At 44.3% G+C, this 26,482-nt stretch overlaps 1 protein-coding gene across 4 annotated transcripts in view; it reads right to left on the bottom strand.

Annotated features, from left to right (window-relative positions):
* SLC22A23 (solute carrier family 22 member 23) overlaps positions 1 to 26,482 on the bottom strand; it is a 113,708-nt gene that overhangs the window by 12,482 nt on the left and 74,744 nt on the right. For 3 of the 4 annotated variants that reach the window (XR_008820562.1, XM_056330232.1, XM_056330234.1), the window contains exons 4-8: positions 22,753 to 22,921; positions 17,520 to 17,647; positions 10,942 to 11,031; positions 5,481 to 5,583; positions 2,235 to 2,467 (exon numbers count right to left, since the gene is read on the bottom strand). Coding sequence is in view for 3 of the 4 variants with exons in the window: in XM_056330232.1 (XP_056186207.1) it covers positions 2,235 to 2,467; positions 5,481 to 5,583; positions 10,942 to 11,031; positions 17,520 to 17,647; positions 22,753 to 22,921 (723 nt within the window). In the remaining variant the exon portion in view is untranslated. The remainder of the gene's footprint in view (positions 1 to 2,234; positions 2,468 to 5,480; positions 5,584 to 10,941; positions 11,032 to 17,519; positions 17,648 to 22,752; positions 22,922 to 26,482) is intronic. The other variant, XM_056330233.1, reaches the window with a different exon arrangement.

Genomic DNA, 26,482 nt, shown 5'->3' on the forward strand with positions numbered 1-26,482 from the left:
CTGCTGCAGCCCCAAGGGAATGGCCTACAGAGGCTTTAGTTAGAGAGCAAAACTCTGGGCATCAGCACCATCACACTGGTGGGAGACTTATTTCTCACCAAAACCCTGAGCTGGTGGTCCATGTGCCACACTAGCCACCAGCTGCCATGTGTCCCAACCGCAAAGGAGCACATGGCAGTACTGGGAAGCAAGGGGCACAGCTCTGCTGGTCATCTCCCAGGTTCCTGCGACATCCCAGGTGACATCCCAGGGTCAGGAGGAAGGGCTGAACACGGCAAGCCTCAGAGGACACCGGCAAGCCTCAGAGGCCACCGTGGGTTTCCTGCTGATGGGGAGTACCCCTCTCGCTCCCTCACCCTCCTCCTCAAATTCTCATTTTATTTGCCAGTTACACCCAGACTGCGCTACGCTAAAACACGCAGGAGGCTGTAACAGGTATCATAAGCAGCAGGGTCACTCCAAACACTGTGCCTAGCTCTTCTGAGGAAGAAGTGGGGCATGGTCTAGAGCAGGGGGAGCCAAACTACTCTGAAGTTCAAGGCTGCCTTTGCTTCCTCTTCTCACGAAGAGAGGGGTGAGGGCAGGGTGGGGAAGGCTGGATGGCACTGAGAGCATCCTCGGTGCCGATGTAGCAGGATGTGCCTGGAGCCCATGGCTGCTCTCAGTTTTAGCAGCTTTGCTCACAAAACGACCTAAACCCGCTATGGAAAAGGTTGTAATGATTCCTACAGGGTGTTCCTCCCTACCTCCCTCACCCCTTTTTTGTTGTTGAAAAGCTGCAACCAGATCTTCATGACTCTGGAGCAGACTAATGGCTCTGGCATGCTTTCTCTCCACTAAGCAACTGCATGTTTATTACCTCAACAGCCTCAATAAACATCTGACATCCTTAAAACCCGAATAAATTAGACTAATTAGTATGGAGAGACCCTGATGGAAACCACCTCAAGAATGTGGAGTTTTGGGAGGCTGCACACAGGCACAGCGTGCATCTGCATGTGAATGGTCGCAGCCCACGGATGGGCTGGGGACTGCTGGACATGGTAAAGTGTGCTCAAAGGGAATGTAAACATCTGTGCCAAGCTGGGAGCAAACACACACGATGTTGGAGTTGCCTCCATGCCATGAAAGAGGTTCCCTGTTTTCCTCCTACACTCACAAAAAGCATGTCTGCTGAAGGTTCACTTAGTAAATGCTTTCAGGAAACACGATCTGTAAATATGGAACAATTCTTGCTGCCTCAGGGCTGCCTTCAGCATGTGGGAATGTGAAATCTTTCCATCCTTAATGCAAAAAACTTTCTCATTAAAGCCCTTAATTATTTCTAAACTTAGAAATGAAAAACAGCAACAAGTTGTAGTGTTTGTTGCATATCCAGTTTGTTCAAACCATGTCTCAGTGCTCTTCTCCCTTCCTTGGGGTGAGGTTTCATGGGGCAGGGGTCTAATGGTTGGCAGCTGTGAGAGGGCAAAGCATATCCCACCTTCCCTCTACTTCAACACCTCTCTCTCTGATCCATCAAGTTCAACTTCCTCATCCAACAGAAAATTAAGACAAGGCAATAAAATAGGGAAAGAGAATATTTCTTTAGCAGTTTAAATAGCTGAAGCAGCTCAAAAGGGCCAGAGAAAGGTCACTGCCTGCAAAGGAGAAGGCAGGATACTCTTGTTTTTGGCAGGAACAACCCATTTGAAAAGCTATGTCACCTCACAAAATTATGTGTATATATTCACATGGGCTATACATACACACTGTGCTAAAAGTAGGGTCTTTCAGCTGCATATTTCCATGCTACCTATATATTACTTGCAGTAGCAAGATGCTCAGAGCAGGCAGAGGATATACATCTACTGCTTTAACTTCTGTTTGAGGCCATTTGAGAAGCAGACTGGAGTGGGAAGGTTTTCCCTTCCCAAGCCCTAACCAGCTCTTTTCCCAGAGGTTATCTCACTGAATGAAATTAAAAGCATTTTTTGTTTAAGTAACAGTCCTAGAAGCAGCACCAGTGCTCAATGAACTTCACCACGGGGACTCATCCAGCGCACAACGGCTTTTGTTAATGAACCTAAGACAACAAGTGTCTGGGGAATTCTTCAAACAGATTCAGCTTCTTAAGCTAAGCAGGTGTACGGCATGTCAAATCTGAGAAAGTCAAAGGAAACGTTCATAATTCCTGGTCCCTTGTTTGCATGTCAAACTTGTGTGATCCTGAAAAGCTCGTGTCTCCAACTTACAGTTGAGAAGGCCCAGCTGCAGAAGTGATGCCAGGGCCGTAAGGATCATGAAAAGCAGGAGTCCTCCTCTCCTCCCCAGAAACCCAACCACTGGGCACATGGCCAGGCAGGATGCCAGCGCAATCCCGGCCATGGTGTAGTAGTCCGCGTAGAAGTTGTGGGTAATCGCCATCTTTGCTTCGTGCCCCATCATGCTTTTTGCAAAACAGTGGTGTATGCCATAACCAGTCAGCCTAGGGAAAAGAGGAGAGGGTAAGAGGAGATCATTGCTGAGAAGGCAGCCACGCACTGCAACGTAATTCAACGCAGGAACATGCTAATGCACGAAGAGTTTCTTCCTCTGCAGCAATACAACACCTAGTGCAAAAGGACTCATCTCAGACTTCTAGGTGCTGTAAAAATAAGCAGCGATCAAAAGAAGCAAAAGAAAAAACTCCACTCAACTAGGCATTTGCAGTCTACTGGCTTCATTCATATAACCTGTTGCTTGTGGTACGATCAGGGTACGAGCAACTTCACAAGGACTCCTAGTGTGTGATTGCTTTTCCCAGTGCACTCGAGAACTCCCATCTCAAGAAGGATATCTCTCTGTTCCCAGTGCATCCACTGACAGCCATAGAGCCAGCGCTGCTGGGATGAAGCAGCCCGTGTGCTTGGACAGCAAAACACCCACGCAATACAAACATGTCTTCCAGGAAGACCCGCCTGTCTGTGTCATTTGGTCAGACTAAAGACTGCATCTCACTTCCCAAGCTAGCCTGTTACAACTGAAAACCTCTTAGAAATGGAAGTCGCAGGTGCTGCAATGATTCTTACAACTATGAAACAATAAGCCCTAATTCGATCTATGAATTTACACCACCCTTCACAGCAATGTGTCTCCCCCTCTTTTAAAAAAGTTTCTTCATGATGCCAGTGATCAACATCTTGCCACTCCATTGCACTCCTTCTCCTGTCTGCCCCTGCCCAGCAAATAAAGAGCAGGGTGCTGGAGGTACAGAAGTCGGATGAGAAGCCCCAGCATCACCCCTGATGTGGTGCAAAACTGCAGGAAAGCTGCTACGGGAGGTCAGTGCTCCCAGCCACCCCCGTCACAGCACAAATACCCCTGCTGGGAAGGGCCTCCTGCCCCTGGCATTTGGAGCAGACAAACCTCGTGTCACAAATTAATTGTGCCTGACAGAGCAGCAGGCACAGATCCAGGTCTCCAAAAAATGAATGGCAGGTACATTACACTGATACACCTCTATCCTCCTGAAGGTCAAGAATTTGAAGTATCTCTCAGTGTAAATTGGATATTAATATAAACATAGAAACAGCTGGGGGAATATGCAATTGCTGAGTGCCTGACAGCCCAGGGCCTGGGGAAATTTCTCTTCTGATCTTGTGAATCAATGCTATAGTTCAAAAATACACCCCCAATACCAAACACCTTCCCCTTGATAAAAACCTAGCACAAGTACTGGCTGTTACACAAGAATGTCATATAGACTATAACTAGATTGTTTTCCTAGATTATAGCTGACTCCTCCCATAAAAGAAATATTAATCAGCAAAAAAATGTTGATAAGATGGCAGAATTAACTGGTTTGTATCTTCTGTCTTTTCTGTGCATGCAAACACCCTTACTGAAGTTGCTTTTTAGGTCATGACCTATAAACTAAATGAACATATAATTTGAAGTTTGCTTTCCAGCCTGCTTCCCCAGGAATTACTCTATTATCTTAACTTGCTGAGCAGCTCAGAACAGTTGCTTTTAAAACTAAATACATTTATCCCCCTTGATGTCTTATCATTCCCTGCAAAAGGTTCCTTCTCCATGTTGCACACTACTAAAACTTAGTTAAGCCCCAACAGGGGCTTAGTACATTCCTTAACAGGAATAACAAATAAAATGAAATAGGTTTTTTTCCCACCCCCTAAAAACAAACATGGAAGCTATTTCCTCAAACACACATCTGCTTCATGCTCTACTTGGAAGGTGAACCGCCTCAATGTGCTACTGCCAGAAGTTATTCTTTGGGCTGCCTTGTTCTGGTTTAGGGAATTTCCAAATGTGTGTACTTTAAAGGGGTGAGGCAGAAAGGGAGAATTCCCTACACAACCTTTTTTTCCCAAATACAGTTAACACAGGCTACTAAATCTACCAGCTCAGCCTAAGAGGAAAATTCTGTTTCCAAACAGAGGGAGTCACCCACTGGTGGGTGAGAGACACACACAAAAATCATAAAACCTGAGTTGATTCTGCAACTGGTAATGCTGGCAACCAACCCCTGAAGCCCGTGTGCCCCTGGGTGACTGCCCAGCACAGGGGCTGTCCCCTCTGGGGGGTGACTGACCCCTGAGCTTGGTAACAGGAGTGAAGGCTGCAGAGTAGGGCCCTGAAGTAATGAAGAAAAAGCCACAAGAGAGCCATGTACTTCTAAACAGAGCAGAGGATGGGGAAAATCCAGTCTTCTCCCCACCTCCCATTTGAAAAAAAGTCACAAAAAGAAATGGGCATTTTATAAGATCAAAAATTTAGAAAATCCACTGCCGCTACCCTACCCAAAATTGGGTTTGGTTAGAGGCTGAATTTTCTGCCCATCTCTTTCCACTTCACAAGGCACTCAGTTCTGGACAGAAGGTCTCAGAGGCAGATGGTTTTGCCCAGGTAAGCATGTCCAAGCCGAAGCCTTAGGAGCTGGACATCATGCTGCTCTGTGCGAGGCCACACATTCTCCCTGTGCGCCCCACACGTGATCTGGGAGCACTGAACCACTTTGTGATCTGCTTGTGAAGCCCTATCAAGCACAGCTATTATACAAGGGAGTAGGCTTGTATTTACTGGCAAGCAACATCTTCCTCTGCAGCACAGCTCTATCAGATGTAAACAACACAAACTTGCACTCCTGCGGCATGAATGATTTCAAAAACCCCACCCAGGCCACCAGCTGCAGGTGTCTGCGTGCGTAAGCATGTACCAGCACATGGCTGTGCAAGACCGCTGGTGACAGCAATGCACTTGCACCACGACACCTGAGAAGACACGTGGTGCTGCTGCCTGAAATGGCTGATGAGTTCCTCCACGTTTGCCGTAAAAAAAAATAATTCCCTGCAACAGCTTGTGGTTTTCCAGGGCCATTTATCAGAGACACCAGTGAAGGGTCCCACGCTGGGAACCAGAGGAGCTACCCTATCATTTCCCATTACTGCTTCCAGTTCACCAACCACACAACCATCCAAATGAAGAGAGATCGAACTTACGAGTTTACACACAATACTACGATGTTCTTCCACAGGTTTCTTGTTCCCACCACTTTAACAATACAGACTTTCTTCGGTCTCCTGGTGATCTCCTTTTCCAGCTCTGAAACAAACCAAAGCAAAATCATTCTTTCAATGGGAAGAATGAGAAGGAGCAGCTTTGCTTGTGAACTACAGATATTCTGAGGGATGTTCGGGAGAGCAGGACACTATCGATTACACTAACAGGAGCTACAAAAATGCTGAACAACCTGCCTAAAGTCCATCTCAGGTTCCACTTTTTTTCTTTCAAGCTTCCTCTAATCTTCTTAGGGCTGAAGAACTGCCCAAGAACTTCACACCCCAAACACTCTCCCGGTTTAAAACATGTATGTAAACTAGGGGCAGTAAGGAGCTTGATCCCAGCAACCATGATATAAAATTTCCTGAAGAACTTCAGGGTTCTGTTAATTTTCAAATCCCCCTCCCCAGCAAGACTGTGTTTGTGCAGTTGTAAGATCTGCTGCCTTTCTGCAATGCACACCTGAAAAGCCATAGAAAGTGCTGGAGCTCAAACTAATTTTTTGTAGGAATTTTTTGAGGTTTCTTCAAATCCAGGTTTCAGAAAGAAGTGGCTAGGACGCTGTCAGCCTATCCTCCCTCCCTCCACGCCTCCACCCCCTGCTCCCCATTTCAAATATTTAAAATTGTTCTGATCAATGTCCTAAACAGAAGACATTTCCTTAAAGAAAAATTCTTGGCCATCGTCAGCTCTGATGTCTTTGCGTTTCAGAACTAAACCCTCACCATATCCTTAAAGTGCTGGGCAGCTCCAAGCTAACTTTTCTTTGCAATGCTAATAGTAAGACACAAGCCTTGCAAATATTCATAGAATCATAAAATGGTTTGGGTTGGAAGGGACCTCAAAAATCACCTGATTCCACCCCCCCTGCCATGGGCAGGGACACCTTCCACTAGACCAGGTTGCCCAAAGCCCCATCCAGCCTGGCCTTAAGCACTTCCAGGGATGGGGCACCCACAGCTGCTCTGGGCAAGCTGTTCCACTGCCTCACCGCCCTCCTAGTGAAGAATTTCTCGCTAATACCTAATGTGAATCTACCCTCTTTCAGTTTGAATAAATATTGCATCTGGTATTCTTGTTGGCCTGGGACAGCAATGAACGGCACTGCTTACTTCCCAAACATCATTAGGTTAGAGCTCCAACACCTCCCTAAGCATGCCAAGCAAAGCAGTTTCCAAACTACTGGATCAGTGAGGCAGCTGCAAGGGCATAAAGTCTCGTAAAAACGAAAGAAGCTGTGGTTATAAAGAAGCATCACAAAAATGATGCACTCCAAGGGTACAGGCTAGGACTGGGTTTCAGGGCACAGGCTTCTACTGCTGCTTTCTAGACTGACGGTGTTTACAGGCGGCAGCGTGGCCCTGTGCTGAACTGTGCATGCGTTCCCTTCACGCATGCATTCCCTTCATGCATGCGCAATTAGTGCTGGTGTCCTCAGTCGCCTGCACTGCCCTGCCCTGACCTCTGCCTTCCTCCACTGAATAGCAATCTCTTTAAGAGACACAAGACAGGGAAAAATGAAAGCAAGTCATGGATTTATGAACAAAACGAAAGACACATTTGTCTGCTGCTACTTGAAAGCTGCATCATAAAAATAATAAATCAAAGAAACTACTTATATGCAAATAGTTAAGCTATTCACTGCTCACAGGTCACTCCTGGTCTTCTACATAGAGTAACTACAAGGAATGCTTCTGAGAAAAGCAACAAAGGGTATTTTACATTAATGATTGTACTTAAGCAGAATATTGCTCTACTACTTTCCTTACTACCTGATAATAGCCATTTCTCCCCAGAATCTACATGGCGTGAAGCTCACAAAAGCATAAAAACAGAGGTGGAGCAAAAGAGGAAATTGGTCAAACTAATATTTGTACTACAGGAGCACCCAGCAGGCTCAGCAATGGATCAAGGCTATATTAAAAAAAAAAAAAAAACCAACAGTAAAAAAAGATGGTACCTAATCTTGAAGAGCAAGGCCAAAATGATTTTTGTAGCAAGATTCTGGAAAGGAGTAAGTGGGGATGAAATAATTCAGAACAACTGAAGCAGTTAGATAAAAACATGGTTATAAAGCCTATAACGGAGCCCAAGCAAAACCTTCTACAGCAAAAACGTCAAAGCAAGCACTAGAAGCAGCACAAGGTTTTGAAAAGCTACTATGACTGTTTACTATTTCAGCTGAAGGGCAACAATGAAAATAACCACACAAACAATACACGTTGCACAGATTTCACGTGGACATAAAGGTTTACTTTCAAACTGTCTAAGAATGACCAGATCTGGCCTGTCAAAGTAAAACGTCATCTGTGTCAGCAGAAGACAGTCCTTGATGCCATATTCTTTGGATTTTCTTAATTAGTTTTTTTTTGTTTCTCAGAGTAATTTTTTTTTCTTTGGGAAAATCCAGTCTCAAGAAGAATCCAGTCTCAAACATTACATCAAAGAATGCACAGCACCTGACTTTTTACTGAAAGCCTTCTGGCTTTACCAGCTATTTACTCCTCCATCCCTCTACAACGTGTTGAAACTCCAAATCTAAGTAACCTGCTTCAGATGAAGGAGTCTCCCCAAGTCTCCAACACCATCTATCTTTTTGAGAACTTTCTCTTCCTTAATTTTTATATATACCAGTCAGATATTACCCCCCCCCCCCAATCAATCATTTACAATAATCAAAATATCATTCAGATAGCAACGAATAAGCTATGGGAGTTGGAAAAAAGTCATCGCCTACAGAACTGGCCATCATTTAAGTGGCCTGCTGTCTTTGGAGGTCACCTGCCTGTACAAAAGGACCAGCTCGGACTGACTGTGATGGGCATCAGCTGAGTGACGGACAGCTCTTTGGCCGCCTGGACATTATAAATCAACGTTAACATCTTAAAAGAGAAGTTGAGCCAATGCCTATTAAAATCTCATGGAGCATACTATTGCTCTTTCTGTTGCTGGACTAACACCTGGAAAATTTCCCCTGCCCCCAACTTATTCTTTGATTTTGCACTGAAGTCACCAGTTCAGAAGGAATTTGCATTGAACATTTCAGTTCTGAATGATTTACCAGAAGGGTGAATGTGGAAAATAAAAAATACTTTTATCCATTTACTCAGAGGCCCATTATGAGTTTTCCCATACTCCGGAGCCCACACACACTCCAGGCTTCCTATTCAGGGACTCGGTAGGGAAACTATCAACAAGCTAACTCTTTATATCTCAGTGGAAATTAAAACTATTCATTGGGAGACTTAAGAAGTCTCACAGGGAGAGGAACCCTACCAGCTTCCAGCTCCCAACGCTGTTGAATTCTCGTGGGATCTTCTGCGTTTCAGGAGCATGGCTTTCAAAATCAGAAAGTATCTTTAAAGCCTTCAAATGAAGGCACCACCCATCTCTGCATCACTTGGCAAAGGCAAAATAGACACAGGTCAAATGATGCCGCCAAAAAAGGATGTCCAAAATGACAAATGTCCTGGGGTGATGGACTTCTGCTGGATTTTTCTGGCTGCTAAACGATACTGTCAGTAGCTCTTTGAACACGCAAAGAGCTATGGAAGCCCAGCACAGAGGCTCAATCAATCCCTGGAGCATGACAGCTCTGCAGCAGGAGGTAGATCAGTCTGAAATGCAGAGCTGAAGCAACCTACTCTCAGCCATACTGAGTTACTGGCACACAGGTTTATTTATACCTTCCAGGATTTCTGTCTCCACGAAGTCCCTTTGTGCTTATTTATTTATTTTTATCACAGAGAACTAGCAGCCTGAAACATTGCATTTTTGAAAAGCCAAACAGGAAAGGAATACCGAAGTCTATCAAGTCACATACAGAAATTATAAGGTGGGTAAAGAGCTGACTGATGGGAAGACAGCAATAAGGGACAGAAAAATGGAAATCATAAACAGATGGCAACAGTTTAGTGGCGGGGTGACTTGTCTGATTCTAAAAAAAATAATAATCTTGTTTAATAATTTCACTAGGGAGCTTGGCACAAACCTTTGGAATGTGCCAATGAAGTCTGGTGGTGACAAAGTGAGGCACTGCCAGCAGTACAGCGCAGAAATGGGACATTAGAGGGAACTGGGTGAGCTTGAGACCCTGCATTGCAAAAGCAAGTAAAAATGCAAAACACAAGGTAAGATACTCAGGGACTGTTGGGAAATGCTTCTGCTGCAAGATGAGCTTTTAGCAAATACTGTTTTGGACGGACTTGGTTATATGCTACTTGAACATATAGGCATCTTGAACTACTTGAACTATAAGGCACCAGTTCATTGTGTCCATGAGGCCTTTGCAATTCAGACAATGAAATACTGGTGCTCCTTTACAATTCCGGTCATCAATATTTGAGAAACTAAAGCTCTGGCAAGCCTATTTATAAAAGGAGAGGACACAGAGGAGAACTTCAGCTCAGCAAAGGAATGCGGCTGCTGTCTGCTCACATAGCATGGGAAAAGAGAAAAAGACATTTAAGATAAAGATGGTCACAGGAGCAAATAGGGAGGGAAAAGAGACAAAGGACCTGGACAGATACTGTGTATTTGAATGGAATGCTAAAAGGTACCCCAGTACAAGAGCAATTTGGAGTCTGGAATGGCCTTCCAACAAAAGTGCGGGACATAAATACTAAAACCATCTAAAATGAAGCTTATTTCCTGAGAGCAACGCTTTAACTCAATGACTATTATAGCAAAGGACTGATTGCAATAATTTGTTGCAATGCTGTATTTCTAATCACATTCAGAAAAAGATAAGAAAAGCCAGACATAAGGTTGCCACTGCAATCTTCAGTTGCTCATATGCATTAAGATACAGCACTTAATCAGATGATCACACATTTGTTTTTTCCGCCAGAACGCTCACTGCAGTCAGGAAATGGGCAGCTATTAATGATGTCTCTACCTTTCCCATTCAACATGTGTCCCTCAGCCTTATTATCCAAACCTCCCAGTGAGTACAAAATCATAGGTTTCCTCAGAGATATTCCTACAGTGCTGTCAGAATATTCATGTACTTCATAAATACCAATGAAATCATCTCCACCACCTTCTTGTAAGAGCAAGGACAAAGCTTATTCCTGTTTTGCAGGCAGGGAGATAAAATACAGAGGAATTGTGTCCAGAATGAGAAAAATCACACAGCAATACCCCTTGTAGGTGCCAATATAAATGCTGCCAGCTTTCTGCCAGTCAAGCCCCAGAATTACATGCTAGAGACAGACATTGGAGAAATTGTGATTAGTGACAGCACTGAAAGAGCCTGATTCCAGGGAATTTCCATTATCATACAAGAACATCCCTGGCAGACACAGGGAATGAGTACAGCTCTTCAGGAAGCATTCAGCTTCATTTCCCCAAGACTGTCCTCTTTACTTCTGCAAACCCTCTGCCTCATTCACTACACACCTTCCAAATTCTGCAACAAATGAGGAACAGACAACAGCTTCATTCCCACAGCATCGTCCATGCTATGCACAGATTCGTCCATCCTATGCCCTGTGGAAAAAATAGGTCGTAATCATGTTATTCAAGGCTGTATCATCATGCCTTCATGCCAGGAGGCCAAGCAAGGGTTGCCCAGGCAACCTGACTTCTTGCATTTCCCAGAGCATGACTTGGCAATGTTTACGTTCCTCTAACATTACCAGCATTAAAAAACCCGAACCACAACACAAAGAACACCTCAAATGTCATTGTCTGAAGCCATACCTGGGCCATCAGGAGGTTTCAGGTACCTACACATGCACTGCTGCTATCTACTGCCGGAGCTATGGAGGAAACCTCAGCAGGCAGAGCAGGTGAGTTGCACAGTACGGAGGGGTGAAGCACACATTTTAGGAGTGGATTTCACAGGAGAAGAGTGCTGAGACTCAACAAGCTTGACAGCTTGTTCTGGATGGAGGGGGGGGAGCAAAATGGTCACAGCCCCTTTGGTCTCCATGGTCTAGGCTCTCCTCTTTCTCTACAGCTGTTAATTGCCCCCAGTCCGTTGTTGCCTTTGCTCCTCTAAGTTCCCTCCAACTATCTTTATTCTTTGCTCCTACAATTCTTTTCACTCTTATTTCCTCTCTTCTCTGTCCACCGGTCCCCTCTTACTGTTCTGCTTCTCCACTTGGTTCCCGAGATCTCCTCTGCTGTCCACATCCAGCCTCAGCCATCCTCTCCCATCTCGGTGCACGTGAGCCAGGGGAGCACCGGCAGCACCAGGGCTTGCTGCCAGCCCTCTGCATGCGGTTCCTGCCCCATAAAGCTGGCTCCTCCGGGAGGAAAGGTAGCGCTGCAGACAGAGCCAGTGTGCCAGCCGGGCACAAAGCAGCTGTGACAGCCTGGAGCACAGCCAGCAAGAGTTTGTGGAGGACTCAACTAGTGAGAAAGAGTCATTCAAGCTTAAATAGAGGCTGACACCACCTCTCCTTTCTCTTTTTTTTCTTTCTCTCTTTTTTTTTTTTTACTTTTCTAGCATATTTGGCTTTTTCCCAGTGGCATCAAAAGGCACATCCTCAACAGAGCACTCTCTTTTCCCCCTGTCCTCTCCAAATCCTGCTGCTGTCAGAGGTCACTTCCACTCTCACCAGGGATACAGTCAGGGCATGTATGGGCTCTCCTCTTCCATTCCTGCAGACCTAGCCAGCAGAAAAGGACTTAACTGATCAGTTTTATTCTTGTTACTCACTATTTATCATGCACTGCATGTCCTGAAAGAGTTGCACAAACTCTGTCGGTTCCTGCTCCTGGAACACAGGGGACCACCAGGACCACCACCCCTCTGGAAAGCTGATTTAACATACAAGGGGGAAACAGAAACCACTGGCTGGTTTTGTTTGAGACAGAAATCTCTGTGGCTGACACAGAGTCCTTTGTTAAGACCTAAAGGCTTTTGTTAAGACCAAGTAGCACCTCGAACTGTTTTGACTAAATTTCCCACATTTACCTGACTACCCCCTGGGACTTGCATGGGATATTTAAGTTTGGCACCATTAAACAACCAAGAAACTGGATCTGGTAAAAGAATGCATCTGACAGGTTTGTACATAGCATCACATGGAGTTATCTGTATTAGGGGCCAGGGAACTTGCTTTCCTTCTCTAGCAAATACACCTGGCTCTTCATCTATCACAAGCTTTAAAACAGTAGTGTAATTCTAGGTGTGATGGTCTAAGGATATGAGTAAAGCTTTGTGGGGAGAGTTAATATCTTCTATTAGGGAAAGATACTTTCACATATGAGGTTTTTTTCACCCTTCCCTCTGCTATTTACCCAATGAAAAAAAATGCATGTAAGTACATAGATACAAGCCCCATGCTTAGGAAAAAAATAATATATAGCAAAACAAAACAGAAAACTAAAAAAAAACCTAAAAAAAAAATAAAGAAAAAAGTCATGGCAGTGTGTTGCTCAGCAGCAAGAAAGGTGAATGTAATTTTTTTTTTTCGATTAAAAGGAAAGCCCCTGAAAACCACAGCTTTCCTAACTGCAATCCACACACATATGCACACATAGTACTTGCCACCCCTGTACCCCTTCTTCCTCTCCATATTGCGTCCTGCACGCTGAAGTATTGGCATCTATTTGGATGCTTGATTTTTGCTGGCCACTTTTGTAATTACAGTAATATTATTCCTTTAAGCTTAGAAAGGAACTGTGGAAAGGAACAGCTCCAACCTGTCTGTCCACAGAGGAACTCTGGTTTGTGTTTTCATCTGGAGATGAGCAAAAAGGGGTTTTTGTTATTCAGCCTGGTCAGGTAGTTATTTTTCTCTTAAGCAACATGTGAAATGTCTCCCACCACAGGAAAAGATAATGAGAACCAAGAAAGGGTGGGTTTCCATGAAAGTATCAAGTCTGACACTCAGGTAGCTGCTGATACGGCTTCTCAAGCGGTTCATTTCCCAGCACACCCAAACATGCCAGCAGCGCTGGGTGCTGCTGGCGCAGGAGATCAGCTTGCAGCAGTCAGTCAGCTCCAGCCAGCAAACAGACCCTTTGTCCCACACAAAGACAAGACATGCATCCCACCAAAATAAGGAAAGCTGCCTAATATACAACACACCTTTAACAGGTGTAAGGACTGTTGGTGCTTTGGGGATTTCCAATTCCCCTAAACACTCTTTTCTCCTGTTCTTTAAACAGATGTCCATAATTCCTCGGTATTTATTTCACTCAGGTCAAAATTATTGTCCTGCAGCTGCACTGAAATGTATGTTTCTTTCTTGTTCCACAAAGGAATGGGGAAGACATGGGAAAGTTTTTAGAGAAATCAGCAGTGAAAAACCTGTACTGAATTAATTTTATCAATATATTTCATTTGCTCATGATTGAAGCTGACAGTTTTGGATAATGTTTTGAAATATTTGTCAACAAAATTCACAAAGCCTGTTTTACAAATGACATTTCAATATGCAGTTGGATAAAAATCATTCCCTTGATGCAAAAATGAACTTAAACTTTTATTTCTAAAAGAGGGCAGAGTGTTGAGCCAACTGGTGAAATTTTGAGACTCAGAACATTAGGGATGATTTAACCAGGTCTAATTAGCACACCTAGATTTCTTCAGCATTAAAGAAGAAAATACGACCACATAAAACCAGAAATCTTTTTATGAAGGCAAATTATTCCTGCCAAAAATCACAAGGTATATGAATCACTCAAAAATAAAGCCACTTAAAGGTGCTGAGGAAGCTGCTTTCTGTGTGTTTTGTAACCAACATCATCACCACTACATTACACCCCTGGGACAGACTACTGAAGATAAGGGCAATGTTAATTTACAACACTCTAGGCTCCTGTCAACATCCCTTGTCTCACTTTGTTTACCGTACAAACGCACTCCTGTACTATCTGGCTGGCTGAGTACTGTCCCTGCCGATGGTTTTCCCCAGGCAGAGGTTACCACAGCTGCTGGACCTTTCAGCTGCAGCTGGACCCCTGGCCAGACATCAATTGTTCTCTTTAGAGACACCTCCCAGGACAGCACTGGCAAACCACTCCTACCCTATGGATTGATTCAGGAACAGGAGATAAATTTTGCTTTTTTTCCACCCAATGCGTGGGCCACCTCCCTGTGGAGAAAACAAACCTTGCAGAAGGTTAGTGGCGCTTTCCACTATGGGCGGCATAGCCAAATGGACCAGTAAAAGCTTTCAGCAGGCAATGGGAACAGTGTGATTCTTCAGAGAGGAAAATAGGCCCCTTCACTGCTTGGACAGCAATTCAAAATTGCATTTTCTTCCATCCCAGAAATACTTCATCCACTTGAACGCTATTTCTTTTTATTACGGAACTCATATCAGCTGCCAAAATGGGTACATATGAAACTACTGTAACTCTTGTAATGATCTGTTATATAGGATACACTAATTTGACTGGTACATACGAGTTAAATTACAGTGGGGTTTCCAGCTGGAAGGGACTGCAAGTGAGCAGTTCATAATTTAAATGTATTGGGAGTAATTCAATCACAGGAGGCTGTTACAACAATGCAGCGAGGAATAATAAACAGCAGTACAATGGCCCCTAACTGGAGCACAACAGTTTTTAGCCCTTTCAGAGGGAAAACAAAGAATAAAACAAATCACAAACAAAACCCCCTCTACACAGATAGGAAAGCTCAACAATGGAGTCAAGGGGAAACAGGGATATCTGCATCAGGCTCAATGGCATCCTTTCTCCCAGACAAGTACCAGCTTTTTACCCATTCCCTGCTACAGCAACTACGGGCATGCGATTATAACACACAAAAGCAGAGAAATGTTTTCTTTGGCTTACTGACCCACTGGGGGGACAGGTGGGCTGAGTTTGATCACATTCTTCATTTGGAATTTCTGCTTTTCCCCTGTCCTCACTCACAGTCAACACTCGCATGCACCCAGAATGAGAGAGAAGCTCCTTCCTTTCAAAAGTTTTAGTTAAGCTCATTTCATCCTTTTGATAGTGCTCCTCTTTTGCTCTCCCTACAGAAATGCAGTGTCCCTCCAGGGCTGGGTCAGGAAAGCCTTAACGTGTGGGGCTACAGAAAGATTTTAAAGAGAAAAAGCGAGGGAAGAAATAACAAAAAAACCCAACAATGTCCCAAACAAATGCAGCATTAACGAGGAGGCAGAAGTGACCATGTTCTGTATCACAAAGTTTGCAAAGGATAATCTACTGACAACTGCTATATCTAAATGTATTTGCAGGCAGAGAATCTATAGCATCAAGATGTGTAATAACGCTGTTTTCCACATGAAAGGGAGTCTCTCCTTAAACAGGGGTGTACCTCTACCATGAAACCGCTGCAAAAAGTAATCAGTCATGAATAAGTCATAAAAACATTTTGATACTTAGCATTCCTCTATGGACAATATAATTATACGTGGCTTAAGTAATTCCCTCTAGCACATGCTTGCATCTTTACCATTTTCCTTAAAGGAAACTTCAAGTAATTTATTTTTTCTTTCCCCTAAAATACATTTTATTTCATCTGCAAATTCAAGTAGCTGACTAGCTGAGACAAGCCAAATTCAGAGTTGGCTGGTAAACTCCTAGTCCAATTGTGAGACATTTCATGGCCTCAGAGACAAATTTTCTTCAAGATCCATCATTTTCACTCTGGGGATGATCTGCAAAAGGGAGGTGGGGGTGGAGAGTACCAGGTCAGCTGCTGCTCACATACCCCTATGCTTTTCAGAATGTTACCAGAAAAACAGCATTTACATTGCAAAGCCATGTTGTTTGCAATGCAGATCCAGGAACTGTAACCCCAGACACAATTATGTGCAAAAAAGCTGATTAACCCGTGTGCCAACTGCACCACCAACCGCAGCAGTGACCTGAATACCACAGACCCAAGTCGGACTTTTTCACCCCTCACTGACGAAGACTGCTTCATTCCTTAGGCACTGATGTTACTGGTGACATTTTTCTCTTCTGGATCAAGTCTGTTCCAGTACTGACCGGTGCCTTTAGCACTGACTGACTGATGCTACAGTCACCCCAGAGACCTCTGACAGCAAGCATCAGCCAGGCTGATCCCCGTGGGCAGAGCTGTGGGGTGAGGTCTCCCTGCAGCCCCTGGGGTCAGAGCATGTAGGGTTTGAAAAAGTGGGGAAAAAAGAAACTTTTCCACTGTTTTCTAACTAGTGAGTAGTCTGATACAGATTGCAAGTGACAGTGCAGAATGGGTGTTTATCATCACCATCAGGCCTGTGAGAAGGAAGAGGGGAGCCTGAACCAAATCTGACAGGTGCACTGGTGAGAAGATCCAGAAACTCTTCACCTTTGTTGTTAGAGCCACACAGACACACAGTCTCTTCTGCAAAGCACCCTGTGAGACAGGAGCATGGCTATTTCAGTGACAATCCTGGTGACAATGAGAGTCAGCTCTTTTTAAAATCACCACCGAGGAACTGACAATTGAGACTCTCAGCCCAAAACTGTGCCCTACTGCTACCGCTTGTGGGCCTCCTCCCACCCCCAGAGCAGCATTGCTCAGATGGTGCAGCAGAGGAAAGCAAAACGGCTCTGGGAGCAAGGCTTTAAGGAGAAACTGCAATGTGGTTTAGGTCTGCCACAGGGCTGGCACTTTAGAATTGGAGGTTCAAGTGCTGCAACTTCTCCAAACCAACAAAATAAGTGATGCATGATGAGCAGGATCCCAGCGAGCATCTTCCTTAAAACACAGGAAGATGTGCCTTTCCAGAGGCACACAGAGCTAAAGGCACACTCTGTAGCCATGGTAAAATTCTTCAAGAGATGTCTCTAAAGACATATGGCACTGCAAGATGAGATTATAATTACTAGGACTGTTCAACAGGCCAAGTAATTTTAAACACAGCGCTGGAGTTCGGAATGGTTTTTCAAGAAAAGCAAAATGAATGAATGAATGCATGAATGAACAGGATGATTTTACAGGCAGTAAATAGATGATTTAATTCTGGGCAGCAATACCACATGCAGCCTTTGGAGCAGGGCGGAGGGATTTGGGGTTGCCTGTCTATCCTACTCACCGGGCACCACTCCTTTGATATCGCTTTCTGTGTTCATCCTGTTCTTGTGCGTGAACTGAAGGATGAGTTCCTTGGATGCCTCAAACTGTTGTGTAGCCATCAGCCACCGAAGGGACTCTGGGAAAATACTTTAAAGATGGAAAACAGGTTAGGGTTGCTTCCAAGTTTCTGTCAGAGGAAGAACTGATAGTGTTTAGCTGCTCATTTAACCATTCACTAGCTACTTTAATTATTTTCAAAAAGCAGAAGAATCACAAAATAAAGAGGAAAAACAGGTTCAGAATGGGCAAATCAATGACATTTTCTTTTACACCGATTCACAAATGGTACAGGAACTATCCTATCACATAGAAATAGGACATATTAGAATTTTATAATGTATTAGAGGTGCTCTGCCCTTAATACAATCCTCAAAAAACTGGGAGAACGTGGCAGCACTGTCTGAAATAGACATTTGCTGCCAAGGAGGGAATGAATGAGATGTGCAGTTAACATGGTAATTCAGACCAAAGAAGGAAAATAGCTGAGAGAAGTGATTTGGATTCTCTTATAAAGACACAGAGAAGAAAGAGAAAAATTACTTTTTAGGATTATAATGGAACAGATTTTTAATTTTTAAACATGTCAAAAAATCTTCTCCCACATATGCAGACTTTAAGTCATTCTTTTAGGCAGGTCAGTATTGTGCATGCTCCAGACAACATCCAGTTGTTTCTCTAAAAGCTTCCCTAGTAATGACAATATTATGTTAGTTGAGTTACCTTAAAAATATACACATGCACACAAAGGTACAAAATACAAAAGTTTATTTTCCAACTGGTTGTTTCCTTCAAGTGCTGATATTCACCTGATTCATTAGCTTAACTGATCTTTCTTCCTTTTTTTCCCCAGATGAGCTTATTTTAATAGGAAACCAAAAGAAATATGTAGATCTTAAAAACTCCCATACTTCTGTAGATACAAGAACTTTCCTATCAAACTCCAAGCATATTTTTCTTTCTTATTTAGGCCCCATTTTCACTAATCTTCCAAAAGCCCTTTCTAAGAACAAATTTAACAACTACTTTTACCTTCAAATATATAATAAACCTGACATTTCCTTCACAAAGCACTGCTCTTTGCTGTGGATGCTGCCTCAGTTCTTACACTTCTAAGCAGCGGACCAGGCAAGGCAATCGCACCATTATGGTACTATCTTTTAAGGCTGATGTAATTTCGAAGACAGCTTAGCGCAACCTCCCATCCTAGATAGAGAAAGTATTATTTTTCTTTTGAAAGAAGAAGAAAGAAGTCAGGCAGACTGCAATCTAAATGATATCAGGCAATAAAAAGATGTAACAGCCATGATGGCAGCCATTCAGCTTGACAGCTTATTTACTACCGCTGGTGCTGCATGGGCGCATTGGCATATCCTTCTGTACTGCAAAAGCATTTTTTTGAAAATATTAAGAATTCTTTGAATGCACAGTCTCCCCACGCTTGGCTCCAGAGAAGGGACAGCCTCCGCCACTAACCTAAAAGCTGCACCTTTTGCACAGTCTGCTGACAGGTCCCAAATGACAAGCCCTCCGGTGATAACTGCTCCTAGGGAAAGGAGGAGAGCTGCAGGGATGGGCACTGTGGGGACAAACACCATCTTCACCTTCCAGCTCCTGCAGTTTTCTCAAAGGAAAAAAGTGCTGAAGCCTCACGTCTTTCAGCTGCTCCATTCCTCAGTGCAAGCAGTGGGAGCTTCATTTAAGGATCTTTAAGACTTCTGGGCTGCTTTGAGCCCAGGTTATCAGGCACAGCAAGGGGAAGTGCTGGGTGCTCCATCTCTGTGCGAGCACCCAAGCATGGACCCTGCTGCCAAGGGTCATCTGTACGTACCTACTGTTGCACTTCCCGTTGCCAAACCAAGAACCACCACAAACTCAAAAGCCAAAAAACAACCCCTCATACCTAAAACAAGGAGGCAAACCCCCTGGCCCCTGTGGACTTCTGCACAGAAATTTGGTCGCAACCTCGTGCTTCATCACCTGGCATTAAATACAAATGGAATGAAGCTGAGACAGCTTTCTGCTGAGGGTGGGCAGTCACCCAGATCACCGGGCTGAGCTGACTGCAGACATCTGGTTGATAGTCTTCTACCTCCTGCATCCGTGAGGCAAGGACCAGCCTTTTGCAGTCAAAGAAAAGAATGGGAGGTGGGTGGCTAGAGGGAAATGTTCATCTCCTGTTACACAGCTGCTGCTTGGGAGAGGAGAGAGGGAAGAGAGGGAGGGACACTGGGGAAAAAGAACCAAAGGCTGAGAAATCTGAAGGGCAGTGAAGAATCCTGGACAGACAGACAAAGGCCAGGCAGGTACCACATGCAGCTGGAAGAACCATGACCCTGTCCAGATGCAGAGCAAACCTATGCCCACGGAAAGTGTGTCGTGTGTCAGTTAGGGGTCTGCCCAAGGGCAACAAGCCCAGTTATTACAACTTCGTGTCTTGGTGAGGATAAATCCAACCTAACAGCACCAGAGAAGAACTGGCCACCCTGTCCCCATTCTTCAGTTTTGGTTAGAGTCAATCAGGAGTTTATTTCAGATTACTGATACCTTTGCTGACCTTCACAGCATGGTCTTGTCAGGAGTTTACTTTGTCCAAGGGATGGGAGATAATGCCTCTGTATAACTGGAGCTCCCCTTCCCTCACAACTCTAACACAAACACACACACACTTTGGAAGGAGCCTAACTTCTTACAACCCATTTTTATATGCTTGTCACCAAGCCCTGTGCTCATGTCCAGCTTATGTGGGTGCCTCAGCCCTTCCAGAACGACCTGAGAGCTCAGCAAAGCCATCTGCTCGATTTGCAGGTGTCCCAGCCCACTAGCCTATCCCTCCTAGACAAATCTGGTGCTTCTCCCTTTCCTCCCATCCATGCCCAGCTTCCCGATCCACTCAGCCACCCACCTCCTAGGGATGGTATGACCTGCCATGTGCATGTGGCTGGGAGCAGAGCAAATCTATACGTGGGAGAGGGCTAAGCCCCAGTCTGGAGGGGCAAACAGCTCTTACGGCAGGAGATGGAAGTAAAGAGAGTAAGGAGGCAGCAGTGCAGGGGCTGTCACAGCGTCTGTTATTGAACTCACTGCTTTGGGTACATGATGGGGAATTAATAAGCAGTGTTGTTTTCCAGTCGTTCCTTTATTACAAATCAGTGAGTTTTCTTCCTTCATCTGTAACATATGCTGAGCATCCACGCTCAGCTCCCCCAACACAATGCTGGGGGCAGAAGGGAGGAAAGGGAAGAGGTAATAAAGCGGTGGCACTTTCCAGAGAACATACAACAGATGGAAGAGAAAAGCCTAAGAGAAAAGTGCATATTGTACCGACAGCATAATTAAACCGGCATCCTAACCACAGTCCATTTCTGCAAATGCAAAACGCCTGGGCACTGCAAATCCTGTTACTTTGGCTATTACCACTATCTATCAAGCTGTCATATCACACATTATGTAAGGGGGATCTATTTGCACGGGCTGCTTGTCCCACCCAGCCAAAAAGCCACAAAGCTCTTGCAGATCAGCAAATAAATATTAGCATTTCCTATCGCTTTCCATGTCACCCATGTCCAACGGGAAATGTACGAGACCTTGATTCAGCCACCTGGAAAACGTGCTACCTCCAGAATACTGCTGAGGGGTTACTGCTGTCCATGTTGTCTACCACATTTATTAGGTGTCTTCGTACTATTGTACTGTCCTTTTGGATACAAATACCTGTAAACATTTTGTTTGATATTGGGTTCTATCCAGTTGTGGATACAAGGCATTTCAGCTGGCAGGCATCCCAATGGGAGGTTGTAGAGTAGACCTACGTGTGTTTGCACGTGTATAACATATGGTGGGTTTGGAAGAACAGTATCGCACATGAACAGGAACACTCTTGGTTATTCATCAAGATTAACACTGACAAGATGTGACTATTTAGATGTTATATGTTGGAAAACAGCGGGAGGGGAAAGCTTCACTCTCTTGCAAAGGACTCGTAACTTTCTCCTATGTGCTGTGTTTTGCCCTCAGCCCAAGCTGCAGCATGTCTACCTCAGGGATACGCTAAGAAATCCCCACTGAGGGCTGTTACCATGAACACAGGAGAACTCTTTAAGGCTTTTATGCATTAATAGAAAAATATTTAACTGGTAAAAATTCTTACATACTGTAACAAGTTGCAACATGTTGCAACCTATCAGGCATTACAACAGCTTGGCCCCCACACAGTTCATAAACAACTTGGTCCTGTACAGCACGGTGGCCTTTTTTTCTCATTTTTCTCAGCATACAATTTAATGTTTTAGTCTTGTTAGTGTTATCTTTAAAGTAAATGATCTAGCTTGTTCTTACTCTTATGGTTTTGTACAACACTGCTCTCCTAAGCCTCCATTGTGTTATGCTGCCACTGCGTGTCACTATTAAGACAGAACAACAAAGAAAGGATTTTTGGGAGGTGTATATAGTCCTGGTGGGGATGGACCTGGCACCAACCCTAAGGTGACAGCCACCCTACTTTTCTCAGGACAGCTGTACCAGTGCTGCAATGCTGCCAGTGCAGTGGGCAGAGAGGAACAGGAACAGCTAGGAGGGGAGGATTCCTTGTGGGAATGACCCCCAGCTACTGCCCAGCGCAGACTAGTTAGTACTAGTTAGTGTATACTAATTTGGGCAAAATTGAGCAGGCAGTCTAGTTCAGGGTTGGCTACCTCAAGCACACAAGATGTCCAAGTGCGCTTGTTCAAGAGCTGACTTATGTTATTTTTAACCTAGCTTGGCTAACCCAGGCCAGAGAAAGCAGCAGTGACAGCCCAGAACCACAATGCAGGTTTTAAGGGAAAATTTAGCGGTGCAGCCGCAACCTGACAACAGCTAGGCTGAGATGTGGCCTCTCAACAATTGTTTTCATCTTTAAAGAAGAAGTGACAGTGATAATAATAGCAAAGTGCAACTTGCTGCTCAGTGAAAATGGACCATCTCCCAAGTTCCCACCACACTGCAGCATCTAACTGATGTGTGGGCTACAGCAAATTATGAAGTTTTTATTTCTTATTTCAAAGTCCAATCTTTGCAAAAGGTGAACGGAAGAACAAAGGGAAAGGCTGATATGTATTGGAAAGCACATACACTTCCCAACAGTGCAGCAACTCCCAAATCTCACATTAGGAGCTCATGTGGTCTTTGACCCGACAGGAGAAAGAAATACTTACACCCAGTAAAGCAGCATCAGCAGGAAAGGACAGATGATGACGGCCTGGAGGACCTGCCAGTCCCTGCAGAGGGCAGCCAGCCCCGGCATGAGGAACTGCCCCGCCATCTCGATGAAGCTCGCCACCATGGTGATCATGAAGCGGTGCCCAGGAGGACAGAGCTCTATCCCTGAAACACAGAGCACACGCCAACGCATTAGCCCCCATCCAGCAAAGGCACCCACAGAGCATCTCTTCATGAAACTTTCAGGGAGTTAATGTCCTCCAAGACCTTCGACCAAAGTTATGCACAATCACATAAATCTTGTTTCTTCCTGTATTTGGGCTTCAAATACCCTTGCAGAAGCCCGTTAACTGCTGGCTGCGGTGCAAACACTGCAACTTGCACACACCTACTGCATCTCCTGCAGACCTGCTGTATCGCTGTCAGCTCCCTTTCAGTCTCTGCCTAGAGAAGCATTTTACCAAGTTTTAAGTTATTCGTTTTTTAAAGGGAACGTAGGGTAAAACACAATCCAAAGATTTTTGGGTTCAGCCTTTTCACGCTTCTCAGAGATGCTGCATGCCTTTCCAATCCGTTTGCTGGGAGGCAGAAGAGCACAGCTCTCAGCAGGATACAGGCTCCCAGCTCATACGGGATGCCACCTGCCCACAGTTTAATATGCTACGACTCAGCCAGTTTCAAACTGGATTTTGCTGAGTGGGTTGTTTCTGGGTTTGCTTTTTGTTTTCACAACAGCTAATCTTGATCAACTTTCAAACGAGCCAGCCTTCCATCTGTCTTATCCTGTCCTCCATACTATCTTTTGCTGGGGGGCAATTTACTGCCATCACTGGCATCACTGGTTGTCTTAGCTGCCTTGTGACTAGTGAGTTCAGCAGATTAAAAGTTTCCTTAAACCTGGAATTCTGGCTACCTTTATTCAGTCCTCAGAAATTAAGATGAATTTATCAGAATGACAGCTTTTTTTAAAAAAAAAAACCAAACCAAAATAACAAAAAACCCCCACCAAAACCCCCCAGAAAAAAAAATCACAAGAAATAGCAGAAAAATTGGACTGCCTTGTGGAAATATATTCAAACAATTTTGTCACCAGTAAGATTGCAATAGAAGCCCCTATTTCATATTTCCCATTTTCCCATATTCACTTCTACAGATTAATAATTAAGCACAATAAACCTGCCACAAATGTGTAGTACTTATCGGCATGCTGATACAGAAATATAGGCTCATAAACATTCATGATATGTTGCTGTCAGCACTGTTGTATTTCCTTGGGTTGTTTCCTAGGGTTATCTTAAATTAGAATTTAACGGTTGTTAAAACTGTAATTGAAAAGCTATAAGCTAATAGGAAGAGATGACAACTGCTCCTTCATTCACTCTCTCATCTGCAGCTTGTTCAGCATTTATCACTGTAACACAGATTTAAACTAGTTGACCAGGAACTAGCTTGTGGATCAAAATGCAGGATTAAACACCACACATTCCCCCCCCCCCCCCCCTTTTTTTTTCAGCCAATGACAAAAACTATTGATGGATTTTTGCCAATACAGAAGGAAAAAGAATCTGTTGTGAGGCAGCCCAAATTTTCATTAGCTTAACCACAAACACAGCAGCTTTGGAAAAGAAAGGGCAGGGAAAAAAACCCCTCAAAGATTCTCACTTGCTATAAAAGGCTTTTACATTTTAATTAGAAAAACAAGATTAAAACACAGAGCTCCTTATGACATTAATATGGTTTCATTCTTACTAATGAAGTATCCTAAGCCTAGGTGATTTTTTTTGTTCTAAGCAAAGAGGTCACTTCCGTTTCATTGCTCTAATCTTCAAATATAAAGCAGTTCTGTTTGTTTTTCTAAACCTTAAAGCCACAGTTACTCACATTCCAATATTCCTTCATTAAGTACAAGGATGAGTTTTGTTGCTATAGAAACGGGAAGTCTGCATTAGATACATAAGGCTTTGGCATTTCAATTGAATTGCTTAGGTTAATATCAGATAAAAAAAATAACCAAGAGAACAACTTTTATATAAAGTCAGAAAGAGGTGTCCAAATAATAAAGTTACATTAAGGCACTGGTGCACAGTACATAACTATATGCAGCAGTTATTTGTTGTATAGAAAGGAAATAACTTCAGAGATTGTTTAGCATCTATTTCCATCTCTGCATTATCCCATGCATATGATCAATTTTACCCTTTCCTCTAAAAAAGCTGGAGAAAACAAAAAAATAATCCCTCCTATAGCTGGGTGAGCATGGCTTCCGAGTGACCTCAGCAGCCACTCTGCGTACGTGAAATACCACATTTCAGTTGAAATGTTTTTCATATTAGGACAGCCTACTGTCTTTCCGACATCTCTGGTATCAATTTTATACAACAAAAACCTTTGCTGCAGTTTCTAGCAAGCATCTATCAGCCAGCCAGCCACCTTCCCCAGCACCAGGGAAGTCACCTCGCGCCCTGCTGGTGCTCATGCTGCTGCCACAACACACCCAGGCACGAGGCCCCCAGTTTGTGTGATAAATGACTAACTCAGACAAAATCACTACAAGACAGAGATCAGCTTTATCCATCCGTGGCAAATTCAGTAAAAAAGCTCCTGCGATCCCACTCACTGAAAAGGTTTCTACCTCAACTACTTTGTAGAGTGCGGAGCAAACTCTGGTCATACACAAAAATAATGGAAATCACCATCAATACCAACCCCTTCTGGATACATCCGTTTGCTCTAATTGAAAAAATTTTGTCTGGGCAAGGAAACAGGCATGGAAAGGATTTTGCTTCCTTGTCCAGCATTTCTACTCTGTGCAACACAGTGGGAGCAGCAGATCCGACTCAGATGCCTAATTTCTGTAAGTCCCGGGCAAGTGGTTGTCTGGGCAAGTTGAAACCTGCATGCAAAGCAGTCCTGCAGCACTTGGGCAGTGAAATCAGGCATGCCTGGGACATGTGAAGCAGACTTTCTGACCATCAATAGACACCCAGCAACAGCGGACATCACAAGCGCAGAAGCTGGACCCCGCCAGAACTGCTCCAACACGCTGTAAGTACGACCCAGCCTGACAGCAACTGTCTTACCACACGTGCGATGCAGACCTGGGCCCCACAGGCATCACAAGACACTGAACACACCAGACTCATGGCACAGCATACACCTCTGGCTGGGAAACGCAGAAACAAAGCACAGAATTCCTCCTTTGGGACCCTATCCCTGTATGCCCTTCTGCTGCAGAAATGAGCAAATCAACGTTCAGCAGCCTCACAGCCTGCAAACCTGGCGCAGGGAGAGCCGGCGTGAACTACGTCCCTTCTTACAAAGGATTCAAAAATTTCTGGTGGCTGTTTGATGCACAGAAAAGTAACCCCACTACTGACATGCAGGATGGGCAGACACATTCTGGCACAGAAGGAACAGTACTGGGGGCAGACACATTACTCTGCAAGTCTGCATGCAGCAATTTGTATTCAAAGTATTCAAAACGGTGATGAAAAAAGGCAGAGTAAAAGTGTGCGTGTGTGTATATGAGCGTATGCGTGTGCAAGAGCAAGCAAGCAAACAAGCAGGCACCAGAAGGGTGGGCAGAGTATGGAGTAAGGGAATGGCACATGCCCATTGTGCCAATCGCATCCTACCTACCCGTGATTTCATTCAAATAACGAGAGGAGGAGGAACAACGTGACCTGCAGGCAAGTTGTCATGAAGATGAAGAACAGGATTAGAGTC

This window comes from Falco biarmicus, chromosome 3 (assembly GCF_023638135.1).
Source record: "Falco biarmicus isolate bFalBia1 chromosome 3, bFalBia1.pri, whole genome shotgun sequence".
In the NCBI taxonomy this organism is placed as follows: domain Eukaryota; kingdom Metazoa; phylum Chordata; class Aves; order Falconiformes; family Falconidae; genus Falco; species Falco biarmicus.